Genomic DNA, 18317 nt, shown 5'->3' on the forward strand with positions numbered 1-18317 from the left:
GGGTGTTACAGCCAGTTTCCCCATGCCAGTGTTTGGCACACTCTCCTGTTGCTATTGTCCACTTTATGTTGGCCAGGGGGTCCACCATCTGCTTATGCCATCATTTACCCTGCCATCATGGAGCTTCCCCTCAATCCTATAAGCCAAAATAAACCTCTTTTTCCCACAAGCTGCTCTTGGTTGGGTGATTTCTACCAGCAATGCAAACCTGACTGCAAGAATGGCCATTAAATACGCACTTTAAACAGTCCTTCCCTTCCACTTCCCTGATCCCAGAGACCCTCTGATCTACTTCCAGTCACTATGAATTCACCTCTCTAGGTACATCGTGCAGCAGAAGCCCATTCTTCCCTTTGCATTGCGTTTTCATGGTTCGCCCATGCTCTCTCTCTCTCTGTCACTCTCAAATAAGTAAAAATAAACAAAAAAAATTTTTTTTAATTATCTATGGATGCTCAAGACCCTCCTATGAAATGGTTGTTCTTTGCATCACCTTACATACATAGTCCTATGTGTGTTTAAATACCTCTAAGCCATGTGTAAAATCTCCTAGGAGGAAGATGTGGCACAAATAGTAAACAGTAATGTGTGTTTCTCACAGCAGTTCTGCCTCTTTCCACAGCCACCAGCAGTATGTGAGGTTTCCGCTTCTCCATATCCTGGTTCACTCCGTGGCCATCCCAGTAGGTGGAAGTGACATGTGGTGGCTACCCTTGGCTGCTGGTGTCCAGTGTCTTGAATCTGCCCCTCAACCATTCCTGCCTCTTTTTTGGAGGACGTCTGTCTGTTCAGCATTTGTCCCTTGTGAATCTTGACTGTTTGTCTTTCTGTTTTGACTTGTAGCTTTTCTTCCTAAATTTGTTTAGATCCAACTTTCCTCACTGCAGAGCAATAAAGCTCTTTCTGTCACCAACATCACATTGCTAAATCAATTGAAAAATCTTTGTCTCCACCTTGAACTGTCAGCAGGCACACTTATCCAAGTGACTTGCCCAGCATGGGGCAGAGACTTGAGCCCAGTGGAGCCCAGTGCCTTCTGGCTTTAAATGCCCAACTTTCTCCAGGGCCAGTGGCCATATCATGGAACCTTCTAGAATCTCCTGTGCCCACCTAGCAAATGTCAGCCAGGACTGGACTGGCTTCCTCGGGCCTTTGTGGCAACCCCCTTGGATATATTTGGACATACAGGTAGCCACCTCCACTGTGACTCTCCCAGCCCTGATCCATCTACCCAACACCCAGGCCCAGAGACAGCTGAGGGTGGGTGACAGGAGGTGTCTATTGCAGCCTCTGAGGACAGCCCTGACACCCTCACAAGGTCATGTCAGGCCTCATAAACAGGTGAAGGGGCAGTGTCCAGATACCAAACAGGTCCTTGATTAGGGAAAACTTCTTTCTGGAAGCCTCAGTGTCCCCACAATGTGGCTCAAAGACACACACCAACTCAAGGCCATGGCTAGGGCCAATAGCCTTTATCCAGACCCTGGCCCTGCAGACTGAGCCAGGCAGACCTGAGCTGCAATGAAGCACCAAGTGCCACCTCTTCCCACAGCCATGCCTTCTGCCTATGGAGGGCCCTGGGGGCCGAGCAGCCCGTGAGCCACCTGGTACTGGCTACCTTGCTGACCTGGTTGCAAAAGCGGACCCTGCCACCCAGCGACAGCGACAGCAGCTCCGACCCCAAGAAGGCATACCTGTACTCATTGGCCGTGAGTCTGCACTCTCGTCCTCTGACCCCTGGATGAGTGACTGTGGAAACACACTGGCCAGTGTGCCAAGCTGAAGGGAGGGGAGCTGAGGCACAGTCCACTCCCTGCATGGGCAGCAGCCAGACCCCACCAGCTAATCCCACAGGCCCTGGCCCCAGTCTCAGCTGCCCACGACCTGCCCCAGGGTTCATCCCAGGGCATCCCCCAGCAGGGCCGCCACAGAAACTCAACCCCATTGTGCATGGCAGCATCAGGAGTGGGACTTTAGGCAGGGTTCGGGAAGAGGGCAAAGGCGTAAAACTTGAGACTGTGTGCCATGCTTGGGCTGAGGAGTCATGGGTACTTGGGGAATCTTAGCCGCTGTCTCCTGCATCACCTCCCTCCTATTGAAACATCTCCAGCTTTCCCAACAACCCACACCCTATTTGCACACCTATTGGGGCTGGGACAACTTCCTAACGTGCCCACACCTGGACCCCTTGACTAGACTCTGGGCTGACCCTGTTTGGAACTTTCCAGACAGTATCCTAGTCCCAATGGCCCCTGAGCAACCGTCCAGGTTGTACATCTACTCCTCCCCCGACCCGAGTCCTCCCTGGACAGACTGACGTCCACCTTGCAGACACGGAGCACTGCAGGGGGCACTCGATTTGGATAGTGTGGGCTGGGAGCGCTTGAAGACTGAAAACATCAGGCTGGAAATGCCTGGTGGGAGCACTGGCCAGGAGCACCTGGAAGTGCTGGGTCATGAGTTTGGCTCAGCAGTCCTCCCCAGAACCCTTCTGGTCCTTCCCCAACAGGCCATGAACACAATTCACGAGCTGCAGTTTGCACGAGAGTACAAGAAGGCCATGCGGGAGGCCTACCCTCAACTGCTCCTGGCTCTCCTGGCCCAGGTACACTTCACGCTGGAGCTGACCGTGCTCACTGGTCCCCAGGCGGGGCTGCAGGCCAAGGAGACAGTCACGCCCAGCCCCCAGAGGTGAGTCCGGCCTCCCAGACGGCTCATCGCCAGGCCGTGCGCTACACCGGCCGCAACACCCAAAGGTGCTGGCTCCCTGTCCTAAGATCAAGGTTCCACAGGTAGAGGTTGAGACAGCAGGGGTATTGCCTCCCAGTTCCAAGGCTAGAGTCTAAAACCTAGGGTCCACATCCACGCTCCTCTGAAGACCCAGGAGAGAGCCTTCTTGCTCTCCACTTCTGCTGCTCCCCAGAACCCTTGGTGGTCTGTGGCTTGAAACCACCACTCTTGGCCTCCACTGCCTGTGTCTAAACGTCCCCTTCCTATAAGGACACCTATCATTGCCTTGAGACCTCCCTAATAACTTGCATCTGCAATGACTAATTTCCAAATAAGGTCACATGCATGGGTACACATGTCCAGCATGTCTCTTCTAAAAGGGACAGTCGTCCATAGTAGTTATGATCCCAAATGCCACCATGGCTAAGGTGGCAGCCAGCACGGAGTGTCTCACAGGCAGATTCTCATCCCATTTCCTCTCCCCCCAATGATGCCTGACTGTAGACTGTAGAGTTGCTCAGTGTCTGTTGCCAGCTAGGGACCCCTCAGTTCCAACATGGTGGGTGCACCTGTTCTTACCCCGTGTGCTCCTCATCAGGGCCCCAGACACTAGTGCTGTTCTCCCCATTGTACAAACTTGGCAGTGAAGGCTCAGAGCACCTCTGATGGTGCTCCAGCCACAGGGCGCTGGGCTGGACCACCTAGCAGCCACCTGACCCTCACTCACTGTTGCATCTAGGTTCACAATACTGGCAGGAATCACCCGACCAAGAGCAGCTTTTGGGGGGGAAAAGTTTATTTTGGTTTACAGATTTGAGGGGACACTCCATGATGGCAGGGGAAAAGGATAGCATGTGCAGAGAGTGGACATCACCCCCTGGCAAAGATAAGGTGGACAGTAGCAACAGGAGAGTGTGCCAAACACTGGCATGGGGAAACTGGCTATAATACCCATAAACCTGCCCCCAACAATGCACTGCCTCCAAGAAGTGTTAATCCCCAAATCTCCATCTGCTGGGAACCTAGCATTCAGAATACCTAAGTTTATGGGGGACACCTGAATCAAACCACCACATTCTGCCCCTGGCCCCCATAAACTGATATCCATACATGATACAAAATACAATGTGTTCAGTCCAACTTTAAAAGGCCCCACAGTTCTTTGTTGTTGTTGTTGTTTTATGGTTTTTGTTTGTTTGTTTTTTTTAAGCTAGGGTCTCACTCTAGCCCAGGCTGACCTGGGATTCACTCTGTATTCTCCGGGTTGCCTTGAACTCACAGTGACCCTCCTACCTCTGCCTCCTGAGTACTGGGATTAAAGGCATGCACCACCAAGCCCGGCCTTAAAGTCCCCATAGTTTTTATCAATCCTAATGATGTTCAAATATCCCATAACCCAAGACCTTTATTTATTTATTTACTTACTTACTTACTTGTTTATTTATGTATTTTTATTTCAGTCAGAGAGAAAGGGAGAAAGAGAAAGAGAAAATATATGTGCCAGGGCCTCTAGCCACTGCAAACGAACTCCAGACACACATATCACCTTGTGCATCTGGCTTACATGGGACCTGGAACATTGAACCTGGGTCCTTAGGCTTCACAGGCAAGTGCCTTAACCATTAATCCATCTCTCTATCCCTAATCCAAGGTCTTTTAACTGAGCCATAATACCAAAAAATTTCCCTCAAAAACCTTAGTGGCACAGAATAGATGCTCGCACTGCAAAAGATGGAATTGGGTGTAGCAAAGAAATATTCAGCCAATACCAGATTTAAACAGGGCAAACATCAAACTAGCTTCAAATTCAACAACTCTACTCAGTAACAAGTCTCCAAGTCCAATAATTCTAACCAGCAACAAGTCTCTGGAGTTCCAATTCTACTCTCCAGGTGGGCTATTCACAGTCCTGGAAAACTTCATCTGGGGCCAGCAGCTTTCCTTAGCAGCCATCTCATGGTCCCACCATCTCCACTGGGTCTCCACTGAAACCCACAGTTCATCCTCATGGCTCCATGGGGTCTCCATGCAAGCATCCAGCAAACCTGCTTCACACTGCCCATGGTCATTTCCAAAACACAAGACTGTGCTGTAAATTCAATGACCCACTCTTTCCTGAATTTCTATACTCCATAATACAAGGGAGAATAAAACAGACTTTGAAGAACAGGATACTCATTGAACACTCAGATCCCTTTAAAACAGTCTACATTCTTCCTGTTGCCCAAGTGCAGGTCAGTTGGTCCAAGCTCAAAGGTTGTAATCTCTCAATTGCAGCTGAATAAGCAGCAGTTTCACCCAAAGATTTCATGTTTTTCTTCTCTGTGCCATATCCCTCTACTCACACCAGTCCATTTTTATGCAAAGCAATCCTGCACAAATTCTCAGAATATGGCCATAACAGCAAGCCTCCCACACAAACTGCTTCTAGCCCAGTCCAAGCAAAGCTATTTATCACCCTGACAAGCCAAACCTCACAGTTCATAGTTCCTACTGCATTCAGCTCTTTCAACTCTGACCAGACTAGTCCATCAGGCTGTACTTACAGCATTGCAAGGTTTCAAATCCTTCTACGTTCCTCTTGAAAATCACCTCCAAAAAGCCAAAACCACACAGTTAGGTGTCTAGCAGCAACCCCACTCTTGGTACCACCACTACTGTTACAGTCAGGTTCACATTGCTGACAGAAATCACCTGATCAAGCTTTGGGGGGAAAGGGTTTATTTTGGCTTATAGACTCAAGAGAAAGCTCCATGATGGCAGGGAAAGTGATGGCATGAGCAGAGGATGGACATCACCCCCCGACCAACATCAGGTGGACAACAGCAACAGGAGAGTGTGCCAAACACTGGCATGGGGAAACTGGCTATAACACCCATAAGCCCGCCCCCAACAATACACTGCCTCCAGGAGGCATTAATTCCCAAATCTCCATCATCTGGGAACCTAGCATTCAGAACATCTAAGTTTATGGGGGACACCTGAATCAAGCTGCCACACTCACCCACTTCTAGACAGCTTGGCTGCCTGACTGAACTATGGCATGTCCTTGAGCAATGTCATGGACAGTCACCCACCCCACCCCCACCTGTGTAGGAGGGACATCCGGCCAAAGTAGAGCTAGCTGCCTTGAGCTTCCCTGCTCACCAGCCATATTTCTCAAAATCCAATAAGCAAGTCTCTAAAATCCACTGGGCTCACTATTTTCATTTGTTTATGTGGCGATGTGCTCATACAATTTGTCAGTTTTAACAGGTCTCCCCAAGGCACATCACCAAAAAAAAAAAAAGTCTCTTCTTCCCCAATTGCCTTTGAATTCCAATGTGCATGAAATCCCTTTCTTATTCAGATCAGCCATGCAAAATGCATGAATCTTCCCTAATAAGCTAATAAAATGCTCTCCATGAGCACGGGAGGGTGGGAAGAACGCAAAGACAAACAGCCTCCATCTGTCTGTCCACTGGTCTCCCCTGTGGAGCTCTTCCTCCAATACCACTGCCTGATGGCTTCTGCTCCCCTGTCCAGTCACCTGCCAGGGCCCCCCAGCCTCCCTCTGGAACAGCAGCACCTCCCACAGCCTCCTCCCACCCTGGGCACAGTCATGGATAGTACCTCACAATCACCCTTATTTTGTGTGCCCCGAGAATGGAAGGCTGGATGGCAGGCCCTAGAGGCCAGGTATGCCTGGTCCTCTTGGAGTCCTCCATGCCCAAGGGGGATCTCACACAATAGGGATGTCTATCTGTCCTGGGGCCCGTGGGTAACTTGCTGCTCAGGATGGAGATGTCAAGGTGAATCAGTCTGGTCCCTCCCCTCCTCAGCTCTATGGAAAGCCCTGAACGTGGCCCCAGCAGACCTAGGACCAGAAATTTACCCTGGACACAGCCCATTAGCTTGATTGGCCCACGTGCAGTCACATGACCATCTCTAAACCAATCTCTTGGAAACAGAGGCATTTGAGGCTGATTGGGGACTTCTATGCCTCCCTGCCTGTAGCCTGGACTGGCCTGGGGAGGGAACTTTGTCCAGATAAGACCTGAAGGGGCCCGGGCATAGGGCAGGCCAGTCACAAGGCACATGAACAGGGATGCCATCAGATAGTCAGGGACTGTGGGAAGACTGGTGGGCACTCAGGCCTCAGGGAGCAGGGGAACATCAAAGAGATCTATTACAGTCCAGGGCTGACACCCTGTGCAAGGTTGATTGGCACTGTTGAAGAGGGTAAGAGGGGCTGAAAGGGCAGGTGAGTGTCTACAGCCATTCAACCTCAAATGTGCCCAATCTCTTCTAAAAGGGCAGGTCTGTGAATGATCCAAGACATTGGATGGCAGCCAAGCGAGCCTTGAAGCTGATAGGACTCAGAACTGAGCCTACAGCTTCACACTTCCTGATGTCTTGATCAACGGGACCGGCTTGTGTGCCCAAGTGTAGGGCTTTGAGTAGAATCCCTCCCTGGACAAGGCTGAGGGAGGTGTGAGACAATCCCTTGCTTCTGCCATGCATAAAGACCCTCACTTAGAAACGTGACCCACAGCTGAGTCTTCTGGCTAGCCAATATCCATCCCACCCCTTAAGGAATTCCCCACTGCCCCTCTTGGACCCACTGAGGGCTAAACTGCCCAACCTGTGCAGTGCCTGTCTCACTCAGTGCCCATTTTCACTCTCTTCTCGGCCTCGGTATTTTCCTGGGTCCTTCTGAGCCATGAGGCAGAAGCCTTTATAAGAGAAGAGGCACTGGTCCCACACCTGAACCCAGGAGAATCCTGAATTTGACAGCCTCCGCTATATCGAGTTCAAGGTCATATCAAGTTCAAGGTCAGCCTGATCTGCATGCCAACACCTTGTCAAAAAAAAAAAAAAAAGCAGAAGAAAAGGAGAATGGGTAGAAACTTCATGTCTATGAGGATGACCACATTCACAAAACAAAACAGAAAATAAGCTGGGTATGGTGGCTGCCAGCACTTGGGAGGCAGAGGTAGGAGAGTCGCTGTGAGTTCAATGCCACCCTGAGACTACAGAGTGAGTTCCAGATCAGCCCGTACTAGAACGAGACCCTACCTTGGGGAAAAAATTAATCCAGAAACTAACAGACTGGCAAGGATGTGGAGAAGCAAAGTCTTGCTCACTGTCAATGAGAGACAGGGTGGAGCAGCTGTTGTGGAAAATGATGTGGTCACAGCATGGTGGATCCTCAAAAAGTCACTGATAGAACCAGACATGGTGGCACATGCATGCAGTCTATGCACTTGGGGAGCAAGTGCAAGAGGATCACAAGTTCAGAGCCAGCTTGGGGTACAGAGCATGTCCAAGGCTAGCCTGGATACAGAGAAATACCCTATCTAAAAAAAAAAAAAAAAAAGTCAAAGCCGGGCATGGTGGCTCACGCCTTTAATCCCAGCACTCGGGAGGTGGAGGTAGGAGGATTGCCATGAGTTCGAGGCCACCCTGAGACAACATAGTGAATTCCAGGTCAGCCTGGGCTACAGTGAGACCCTACCTCGAAAAATCAAAAAACAATAGCAACAAAAAGAAAACCAAGTCAAGACTGGCAGGGCCTTGTGATCTGGTGACCCTGCTTTTGCACTGAGTTTAGGCCTGAACTGAAGTAGAGACTCAGAAGAGAGTAGCCACTATTCAGGGCAGCCAAAAGTGGAGCAAGCCAGTGCAGAGCAGCCAGGCGGCGGGGCGCACACACGGCGCCTGACTCACTGCTGTGACCTAGTGCCTGACAGACGCGGCGGGCAGGAGGGACTCGTCCGTCCTGGCTTAGGGCTGCCACGAGCTCCGTCCACGCGCCAGATGGAAAGAACAAGATGGGAGAGGAGCGTGCAGAAGTATTCCTCACTTCTTGGTGCACAGGAAGCAGAGACTATGGATGTACAGGAAGGAACCAGAGCACCCAGGGGTGTGCTTTTCTAATCTCCTTGGTACTACTCCAATCAAGTTGAGAATGAAGATCAGCCCTCGGCCTTAACAAGGGGGAGATTGTAGTGCAGAGACCGCACAGGCTCCCCGGAGGACTCTGCGCTGAGCAAGATAAGCCAGTGACCAGGGGGCAGAAGCTGCAGACTCGGGGAGACATGAAGCAGGATGGCAGGTGCCTGGGGCTGGGTGGGGGAGCAAGGGTCAGGGTTTAATGGAGACAGAGTTTCCATGTGGGAAGAAGAAAGAGCCGTGGCGATGGGTGGTGCTAATTACAGCAATATGACTGTACTCAACGCCACCAAACTGTACAGTTAGACATTATTAGAAGGAGAGAATAAATTATCAGAAAGTCTGGAGGGCTGGCTTAGGTGGAAAAGCATTAGCTATGCAAGCGTGAGGACCTAAGTTTAAATTTTTTTTTCTCTTTTTTTATTTACTTATTAGAGACAGAGAGAGAGAAAATGGGCACCCCAGAGCCTCTAGCCACTGCAAATGAACCCCAGACATATGTACCACATTGTGTATCTGTTTATGTAGGACCTGGAGAATCAAACCTGGGTCCTGAGGCTTTGCAGGCAAGTGTCTTAACCACTAAGCCACCTCTGCAGCCCAGGACCTAAGTTTAGATTCTCAGGTCCACATAAATGCCAGGCATGGTGTTATGTGCGTATAATCCCAAAACTTGGGAGGCAAAGACAGGAAGATCCTGGAGGCAAACAAGCTGTCGCAATTCACTAAATCAGTGTGCTCTAGGTTTAATGAAAGACCCTGTCTCAATGAGTAAGATGAAGGGTGATTGAGGAGAGTGACTTCAGCCTCCACATTCACATGCACACCCACACCCACATACACACACACACACACACACACACACACACACACACAAATATTATAATGGCACTGTACCTAAATAAGAAAATTAAAAGTAAGGGGCTGGAGAGATGATTCAGTGGTTAAGGCGCTTGCCCACAAAATCTGACAACCTGGGCTCAACTCCCCAATACCCACATAAAGCCAGGTGCACAAAGGGGCACATGCATCTGATGTTTGTTTGAGTGGCTAGAGGTCCTGGCATGCCCATTCTCTCTGTCTCTCTTCTGTCTATCTCTCTCTGCTTGCAAATAAATAAAAATATTTTGAAAAGAAAAATGAGAGACAAGTATGGTGGCACATGCCTTTAATCTTAGCACACAGGACACAGAGGTAAGAGAATCACTGTGAGTTTGAGGCCAGCCTGAGACACATAGTGAATTCCAGGTCAGCCTGGGCTCGAGTGAGACCCTGCCTCAAAATAAAAAATAAAAGTAAAAGCAGGAAAGGAGGCAATGTGGGCAGGGATGAGCTGTTCTCTGGCCAGCTCTGGAAAGCACACAGACCTTGCATCCTCCTTCTGGGAGCCTTGATCCCCTCCAGGGCCAGAGCCAGGAAGGAGAGTGGCTCACAGGCAGGGCACAGAGTGTGCATCACTGGAACGCTGGAGTGTGGAGAGCTGGAGACAAGACATGACCTTGCAGCAAGGGGTGGTGGGGACAGTGCCCCCTGTCTGGGCATGGCCTCTAGGGACTCGTCTTCTGAGGTCTCAGGAAGGCACGTGGCCTCCATCAGCATGCAGGCATGTGGAGTCCCACACTGAGGAGGGCTGCAGGGGTCCACAGAAGGGTGGCTTCCCCACTGGAGCCAGGGAGTTCCCACAGTGCTCCCATCAGCAGAAGAGCAGCTTTCTGGAATTCCTGCTGTGGCCACAGGGCCAAAGCAGTATAAGGACAAGCCATCCTGATGAGCCAAGGTGCCCCAAGATCAGAAGCTTCCAGAACATCACAGAGTGAACAAAATGCACCCAACCCCCCTCACCCCCAAGGGCCTTCTGAAAACCCTCATCTCTGTGGCTGAGACCAGTGACCTGGAACATGTTGCCTCTTTCTAATGACAGCTTGGGGCGAGATGGCAAGCCAACTGGCATGTGAATTGGCACCATCAGGGACTTTCAGAGTAGCGTTTCATCCCCTGACACTTCGTCTTGCAAATCTGCTCCAAAGCGAGTTGGTCCAAGCAGATAGTCCCATGGCAAGGCAAGCCCACACACATCAGGTCACCAAGTCAGGGCAGCCATGAGCAGCCAGATAATTAGCCATCCGGGCTTCCCTGCACATCTTGGGCTCACATTCCTGGACTTTTAATTGTGTCCAATAGTGGAGTCACCTACGCCTATGACAGTGACATTGCCAGACATGCTTGGAGCCAGGGACCTTTCTTGACTCTGCGCTGACCTCAGCCAGGTGTGTGACAAGTCGCGGCAGCCTCTGCAAAGCTTGCTCCTCTGTGAGGGCCCGCTATGGGTTCTCAGCGACAGCAAGTGCAAGGTTACACCATGTGCCCCACAGGCGCTCTTCACGCACCTGGACTGGCACCACATGGCTTCTCCGTGTCCTCTGAAGACAGGATCCTCCCGACTTCCATGATGCCACATGCTCCAGCTGCCAGCAGTTCCCTCTCTGCCTCCTTTGCCCGTCATTTTAAAAATTCCCTATGGTGCTCCCATCAGCAGAACAGCAGCCTTCTGGAATTCCTGCTGTGGCTACAGGGCCAAAGCAGCAGAAGGACAAGCCATCCTGATGAGCCAAGATCCCTTGAGGTTCTGCCAGGACCTTCCCCCACCCTGACACTTGAGCAACACGAGAGTCCAAGAAGGCCCACGGTTCTCCCAGCCTGCCCTTCGCCCTGATCCCCAGCTGCTTCGAGACTTCAAACTCCACTGGCTCCAGAAGCACCATCCCAGCCACTGTGGAGCTTCCAGTGTCCCACCCAGGCAGGGACAGCTCTGGCTGTGTTCTATGTCCCCGTGCCTAGCCCAGACCTCAGCATTTCTGTGTTGAAAAATGGTGGCACAGGCAGACCCTGAAGCCTTGGAAGAGCCAAAATGGGCCTATCCTGGGACAGCCTTCCCAAGGACTTAGGGTGGCCCAATTGACCTTTTTTAAAAATATACATATATATATTTTTTGTTTGGTCTGGAGAGCAGGCTTAGCGGATAAGGCACATGCCTGTGAAGCCTAAGGACCCAGGTTCGATTCTCCAGGTCCCACGTAAGCCAGATGCACATGCAGCTGGAATTTGTTTCCAGTAGCTAGATGCCCTGGTGTGCCCATTCTCTCCCTCTCTGTCTCTCTCTCTCTCTGTCTCCCTCTCCATCTCTCTCTCAAATAAATAAAAATAAATCATATATATATATATATATATATATATATATATATATATATATATATATAGTTTATTTGAGAGAAAGAGAGAGAGATCGGGAGCGCCAGGGCCTCCAGCCACAAAAGTCCAGATGCATGTGCCCCCTTGTGCATGTGGCTTACGTGGGTACTGGAGAGTTGAGCTGGGATACTTTGGCTTTGCAGGCAAACATCTTAACCATTAAGCCATCTCTCCAGCCCCCAAATGACCTTTGTGACCCCAGGTGGACCCTGACCTCTCTGCTTGACTCTAGCACATCCCTAGAGGCCCTGAAGAGCCTGCTGTCCACCACAGGGCACTGGCATGACTTTGCCCACCTGGAACTACAGGGCGCTTGGGAGCAGTTCAACTCTATGAGCACTTACCCACAGGCTGTGGGCCTCCTTGCCAGGTACCAGTGGGACCGGGACAGAGGAGGCCACCACCTATGCTGGGGGCTGAGTACACGGACCACAGTGCCTGGGCCCAGAACCTCACGGAGCCCTTGAGGCCACTCAGGGCTGCCTGGGAACAGTACTACTTGGACGCACGTGCACCCATAGGTGCAGACCCTTCCCTCCGTTTGGCCTATGGCCTTGGGGACAAGGACTGTCTTTCCTCCTCTTCCTTCCCCATGCTCTGGGGCCGGGTACAGAGCAGGCAGCGGGGGGTGAAAAGGGGATCTTGGCCAGAGTGGCAGTAGAGGGAGGTAGACTCTGGGCAGTGACCACAGTCCAGGCCCTGCCCCCACCCCCAGGGCCATGGTGCAGAATGGCTGCAGAGAGACCAAGGCAGTTCTCTGTCAGCTGCTATCCAGCCTACAGAGCCAGCAGGAACGGGAGAGGAAGACAGCCATGCTGGTCCTCACAGAGGTGAGCTGGGGCAGGAGCAGCCACTCCCACACAACCTGCCCCTCATCCCCTGGCCTCCTCCAGCTCGAGCAGAATGCCCACTGTGGGGGAGACCACCCAAACAGACTCCTCCACTCCTCCTCGCTGACAGTCTGTAGGGGTCCCCGCCTCTTGGGACCCTGGGTCGATAACCTGAGGTTGGTAGACATGGGTGTAGACTCAGCAGATTGGACTCAAGCATACCCTGGTCCCCACCCCAGGACCTTGAAGTTGCAAGGGAGTGTTTAGAACCAGGCAAATGGCCGGCTTTGCCACTGTGGGCTCTGGGCAGTGGCAGAATTCCAGGAAAGGGGTCATCTCCATAACTGGCACTAGTAACTTGGTGCCACTGACCCAAACCAGAGCCTCATGCCACCACCATCCCACCAGCAGGATTTCTGGGCCACCTTCCAGTGGGGGAGGTGGCATCCAAGATCTTCTTGAGCCGGCCATTAATGTAAGTTGGCCCGGCTTGCTGCATCACTTCTTTTTTTTTTTAATATTTTTTTTAATTTTAATTTATTTATTTATTTGAGAGTGACAGACACAGAGAGAAAGACAGATAGAGGGAGAGAGAGAGAGAATGGGCGCGCCAGGGCTTCCAGCCTCTGCAACGAACTCCAGACGCGTGCGCCCCCTTGTGCATCTGGCTAACGTGGGACCTGGGGAACCGAGCCTCGAACCGGGGTCCTTAGGCTTCACAGGCAAGCGCTTAACCGCTAAGCCATCTCTCCAGCCCTTGCTGCATCACTTCTATGGGTCTTAGTTTCCAAAGTTCTATATGGAAAGGTTGGATAAGTTAGGCTTCTTTTTTAAAAAATATTTTATTTTCCTTGGGCTGGAGGGATGGTTTAGCAGTTAAAGTGTTTCCTGAAAAGCCAAAGGACCTCGGTTTGATTCCTCAGGACCCATGTTAGCCAGATGCACAAGGGGACGCATGCATCTGGAGTTCATTTGCAGAGGCTAGAGGCCTTGGTCTCTATAATAAATAAATGAAAAAGAAAATAAAATATTTTAAAAAGATTTTTTATTTGTCTTTATCTATTCGAGAGAGAGAAATAGGCAGGGGGAGAGAGAGAGTGAGAGAGAATGGGTACACCAGGGCCTCCAGTCACTGCAAATGAACTCCAGATGCATGCATCCCCTTGTGCATCTGGCTAATGTGGGTTCTGGGGAATCAAACCTGGGTCCTTTGGCTTCGCAGGCAAGTGCCTTAAACACTAAGCCATTTCTCCAGCCCCAAGGTAGGCTTCTTAAACCCTGGTACCCAGGGAGGCTGGTTAACTGTGCTCCCCAAAACCTTGCCCAGACCCTGGCCCCAAAGCAGCCGACATGGTCTCAGGCCACCAGGAGAGGGGGCCGAGCCTGAGCAGCCTGCCTCTGGGCCCCAGTTCCTCTACAGCCCCACCTTGCTGGAGGTGCTTTCCAAACAGGCCGCCCTGACTGTGCTGGCACAAATGCTTCAGGACCCCGGCCCCGAGATCCGCGTGACCAGCCTGCAAGGCCTCGGAAACGTCCTCTTCCACCCGGGGAAGGTGAGACCCAGACAGGCATGTGGCCATGGGCATCGAGGACAGGCAAGGCCACACGGTCTGTCACTGCTGGTAGTGTGGCCTGGAACACACGACCACGTCCTCCGGCCTTTAGTTTCCTCATCTAAAGAAAGGGGCACACTGTGGGAGGGAAGTGTCGATTCCTCAGGAACCTGACTCCCCATCCTCACAAGAGACAAGCCCTCCTACACCTGGCCCAGAGAGAATCATGAAGTCCCCAGTTTGATGTTGATTGTCTTCTCCTTTCCCAGTGAAGTCCACCCGTCACCATAGAGACCCATATGGAACAGATAGCCTGCAATGCTGCCTTTGGGTGACTGGCCCTTTACCCACCTCCAACCCTCCGATTCAGGCCCTGGAGTCCCTAACATCCCTCCCTCTGTGGTTCTGAGCAGTGGGTAAGGGCCAAGGCCCAGACAGACCAACTCACACTCTAGCAGGGAGGATATCTGGAACTCAGGCGCCAGAGCTCACGACAGTTAAACTGGATGGCCATGAACCCACGACAGCCCGCAAACTGCTACCATCATGAGTAGTCATGGCCTCCTCTTACAGTTGGCATCCTGCTGCCCTGCAAGCACGAGCCATAGCCAGAAAAGATACTGAGTTAGATGAAGGTGTTCTCAGTGTCCAGCAAGGGAGAGGCCCAGCTCCCAGCTGTTACTGCTGGAGAGCTGCAGTCAGGGTTTGCAGGAAAAATATAGTCACGGGAAGGCCAAAGAAGGAACAGTTTCCAAAGAGGTCTCAATCCACTTGACCATCGTCCTGTGACTAAGGGAGCAGTGCCCTTTGGGGTGCACATGGCACAGGAGGTGCTTAATAATGGGGATGTGGAGATAGAACCTGCTCATCAATCTATCCGCCCACCTACCACACCCACCCCTCCCCCAAGTCCCCATGAACCCAGCCATGCCACCACAAGAGGGGCACACTGAACGAGCTAAAAATGAATTCAAAAAACTTTCAAGGGCTGGAGAGATGGCTTAGTGGTTAAAGCACTTGCCTACAAAGTATAAGGACCCAGGTTCAATTCTCCAGGTCCCACTTAAGCCAGATGCATATGGTGGCCCATACATCTGGAGTTTGTTTGCAGTGGCTAGAGGCCCTAGCGTGCCCATTCTCTCTCTGTCTCCCTCTCCCTCCCTGTCTCTAATAAAATAAAGATTGAAAAAATAACTTTAAAAAATCATTTAAAAAAACTTCCAAGAAGAGAGTGTAAAAATAAAATGCAATGGTCCCTTGCCTGAAAGGTTGGAAGCCCCCCAGCCCAGGCCCCACCTGACCCAAGAGGATCTAGAAACAGGGGTGAGGAAGGGAAAAGTGGCCTCGGGCTCAGAAGGGTGTGTTCGGGCAGGATAAAGTACAAAACATGGGCAAGGCAGGGTGGGTAGCTCGGGGTAGGCACCCCAGGTGAAGCCAGGGGGAGGGGTCACTCCTGTGCCCTCTACCCATGGCTCCCACTACCACCCACAGGAAATCCTGCTCAGGGGACAGCTGTCGTCCTTCCTCGACGGCTTCTTTCAGAACAGCGAGTCAGTGGTAGTGGGCATCATGGGCATGGTGTCGGATGTGCTGCACCGCCTAGGCACACAGGGGGCAGGCTCCCAGAGCCTCAGTGTGGCCGTCAATGCCCGCTCCTTCTTTGATGACGTGAGCATGGGGACAGGTAGGGTTGAGGTGGCTCTGAGGTGGGCTCCCTGGTCCCCTGGTCCCCTGTCACTGAGCCCAGGGAAGTGGCACTGAAGGATGCCAGGTCCCACCTCTCTTGTTCTGTCTCCACCACCGGCCTCGCAGACGTTGTCATCCGTGACAAGTCCCCACCCTCAAGATTCCCTTCAAGGGGAAACAATGGGGAAAAGGGCAGGTCACCCAAAAGGTCCCATGCAGCTGGACTATGCCCTGGGAGACAGTCTGGGGCATGGCCTGAGGCCTTGCATGAGGATGAACGCTCAGCCCTCCCTGGCCTTGGTCCCCAAACCTGGCTAAGGGAAGCCAACAGAGTGGGGCTCCAAGTTAGGGAACAGTGCCCCCCATGAGTTCTCGCCTCACAGGAGCGAGACGGGATTCGAGCAGCAGCCATGGCACTGTTCGGGAACCTGGTGGCAACGATGGCAGGCCAGGATCTGAGTGCCCTGCGGGCTCAGGTGTACCAGAGCATGGTGCCTCTCCTCCTGCACACGAAGGACCACTGCCCTGCTGTCACCACGGTCAGTGCGCCCTTGCGGCCAGGGACAGGGTGGTCAGGCGCGGCTGCCTGAAGAATGGAGCCCTTGGGCTGGAGAGATGGCTTAGCGGTTAAGCACTTGCCTGTGAAGCCTAAGGACCCCGGTTCGAGGCTCGGTTCCCCAGGTCCCACGTTAGCCAGATGCACAAGGGGGCGCACGCGTCTGGAGTTCGTTTGCAGAGGCTGGAAGGCCCTGGCGCGCCCATTCTCTCTCTCTCCCTCTATCTGTCTTTCTCTCTGTGTCTGTCGCTCTCAAATAAAAAAAATAAAAATTAAAAAAAAAAAAAGAATGGAGCCCTTAGGGCTGCAAGCGAATGGCAGGTCCTGCCACTGGCAATGCTTTCCCAACGACCCGGCCCTCCCTGTGGGCACACGCCCCATTCTGGCTATGTGGACTGGATCATGGGTTCTGCGGGCTGCACTGTCCTCTGCACCTGGCACACGACGGGGTGTAGTCCGTGAAACTTGCTCACTAAGCATGGTCGGAGTCCTCCCCACCGTGAGCAGCAGCTCCCTCAGACTCCCTGCCACAGGGGAAGCCCAAACAGAGCTGCCGGGAGTGGGGACGTCTCCCTGAGACAGCACCCCAGCAGGCTTCTCAGGTACCACTGTAGCCTGTGGTCTCTGAGGGAGAATGTAGACCCCAGGCTGAAATACACCAGGTAGTGAGTGACCTTCCGCATGATCACCTCCATAGCAGGTGACCTTCCACGTGTCTGTCCACCTCCAAAGCGGGTGACCTTCCAACGTGTCTGTCCCCCTCCATAGCGGGTGACCTTCTGCATGTCTGTCCACCTCCACAGCAGGCCAAGTTTGCCTTCTACCGCTGCGCCGTGCTGCTCCGTTGGCACCTGCGGTACACCCTGTTCTGCACGCTGGCCTGGGAGCGGGGCCTCAGTGCCCGCCACTTCCTCTGGACGTGCCTGGTGAGGGGCTGGGGTACAGGGCCAGGACCGGGACTGCAGGATGGCTACTCCCGTGGATTCTCCTCCCCAGAGAGGCTGGGCTGGCTGAGGCAGGAAGCCCAGGCTACCCTGCCCCAGGGAGTGACAGGTAGTCTCTCTTCTGCCAGATGACTCACAGCCAGGAGGAGTTCAGCATCCACTTGGCTCAGGCCATCAGCTACCTGCACAGCCACCACCACTACATCAAGACCTGGGCAGCACTCTTCATAGGTGGGCAGCGTGGGCCAAGCTGGGCACCCTCACCAACCCTGCTTACACATCACAGGACAGGAAAAGGGAGGGGAGGGGGCCTTGGGGCTAGGGGGACTGGGGTGGGTCTGGGCCCGGGAGCCCCCCACCTGCCTGCCAGTGGCCTCCCATCTCATACAGGGTACACCACCTGCTACCACCCCAAGGCCGTGTCCCAGGTGGTAAACGACGTGGACACCAAGCTGCTGCTATGTGGTGAGTCACCCTTGCCCAGGGCCTCTCAGCCCCATGCAGCGCGCTCACACACATTCACAGATGGTGACACTGAGCCCAGCGCCAGGACCAGAATGGGGACCCAAGCCACACCCCACCAGGGCACTTGGGATATAGGGTCCACCCACTATGCTGGCCAATAGGGAATGGCTAGAATGGGGGCTGGGGGGCTGCTCCCAGGCAAGAGTGACCTTTGACTTGTCCTTCCTCTCCCAAAGCTTTTAAAGACCTCAAAAAAGACCCAGAGCCTGGCATCCGTGAATTTGCTACCAGACAGCTCTCCTTCTTTAAAGAAATGTCAGCCAGATCCAATAAGTGACCTCCAGCCGTCCTTCTAATCCTTCATCCCCAG

General features: G+C 52.7%; 1 protein-coding gene across 1 annotated transcript in view; it reads left to right on the forward strand.

Moving 5' to 3' along the window:
• The window catches only part of LOC101596504 (maestro heat-like repeat family member 5), a 66704-nt gene extending 48387 nt beyond the window's left edge, over positions 1 to 18317 (forward strand). The window contains exons 17-27 of the mRNA XM_004672044.2: positions 1553 to 1709; positions 2510 to 2694; positions 12143 to 12283; positions 12629 to 12743; positions 14153 to 14296; positions 15788 to 15964; positions 16366 to 16521; positions 17342 to 17464; positions 17611 to 17713; positions 17873 to 17947; positions 18184 to 18317. Coding sequence (XP_004672101.2) covers positions 1553 to 1709; positions 2510 to 2694; positions 12143 to 12283; positions 12629 to 12743; positions 14153 to 14296; positions 15788 to 15964; positions 16366 to 16521; positions 17342 to 17464; positions 17611 to 17713; positions 17873 to 17947; positions 18184 to 18284 — 1477 coding nt within the window. The 3' untranslated portion in view covers positions 18285 to 18317. The remainder of the gene's footprint in view (positions 1 to 1552; positions 1710 to 2509; positions 2695 to 12142; positions 12284 to 12628; positions 12744 to 14152; positions 14297 to 15787; positions 15965 to 16365; positions 16522 to 17341; positions 17465 to 17610; positions 17714 to 17872; positions 17948 to 18183) is intronic.

The sequence above is a fragment of the Jaculus jaculus genome, chromosome 2 (genome assembly GCF_020740685.1).
Source record: "Jaculus jaculus isolate mJacJac1 chromosome 2, mJacJac1.mat.Y.cur, whole genome shotgun sequence".
In the NCBI taxonomy this organism is placed as follows: domain Eukaryota; kingdom Metazoa; phylum Chordata; class Mammalia; order Rodentia; family Dipodidae; genus Jaculus; species Jaculus jaculus.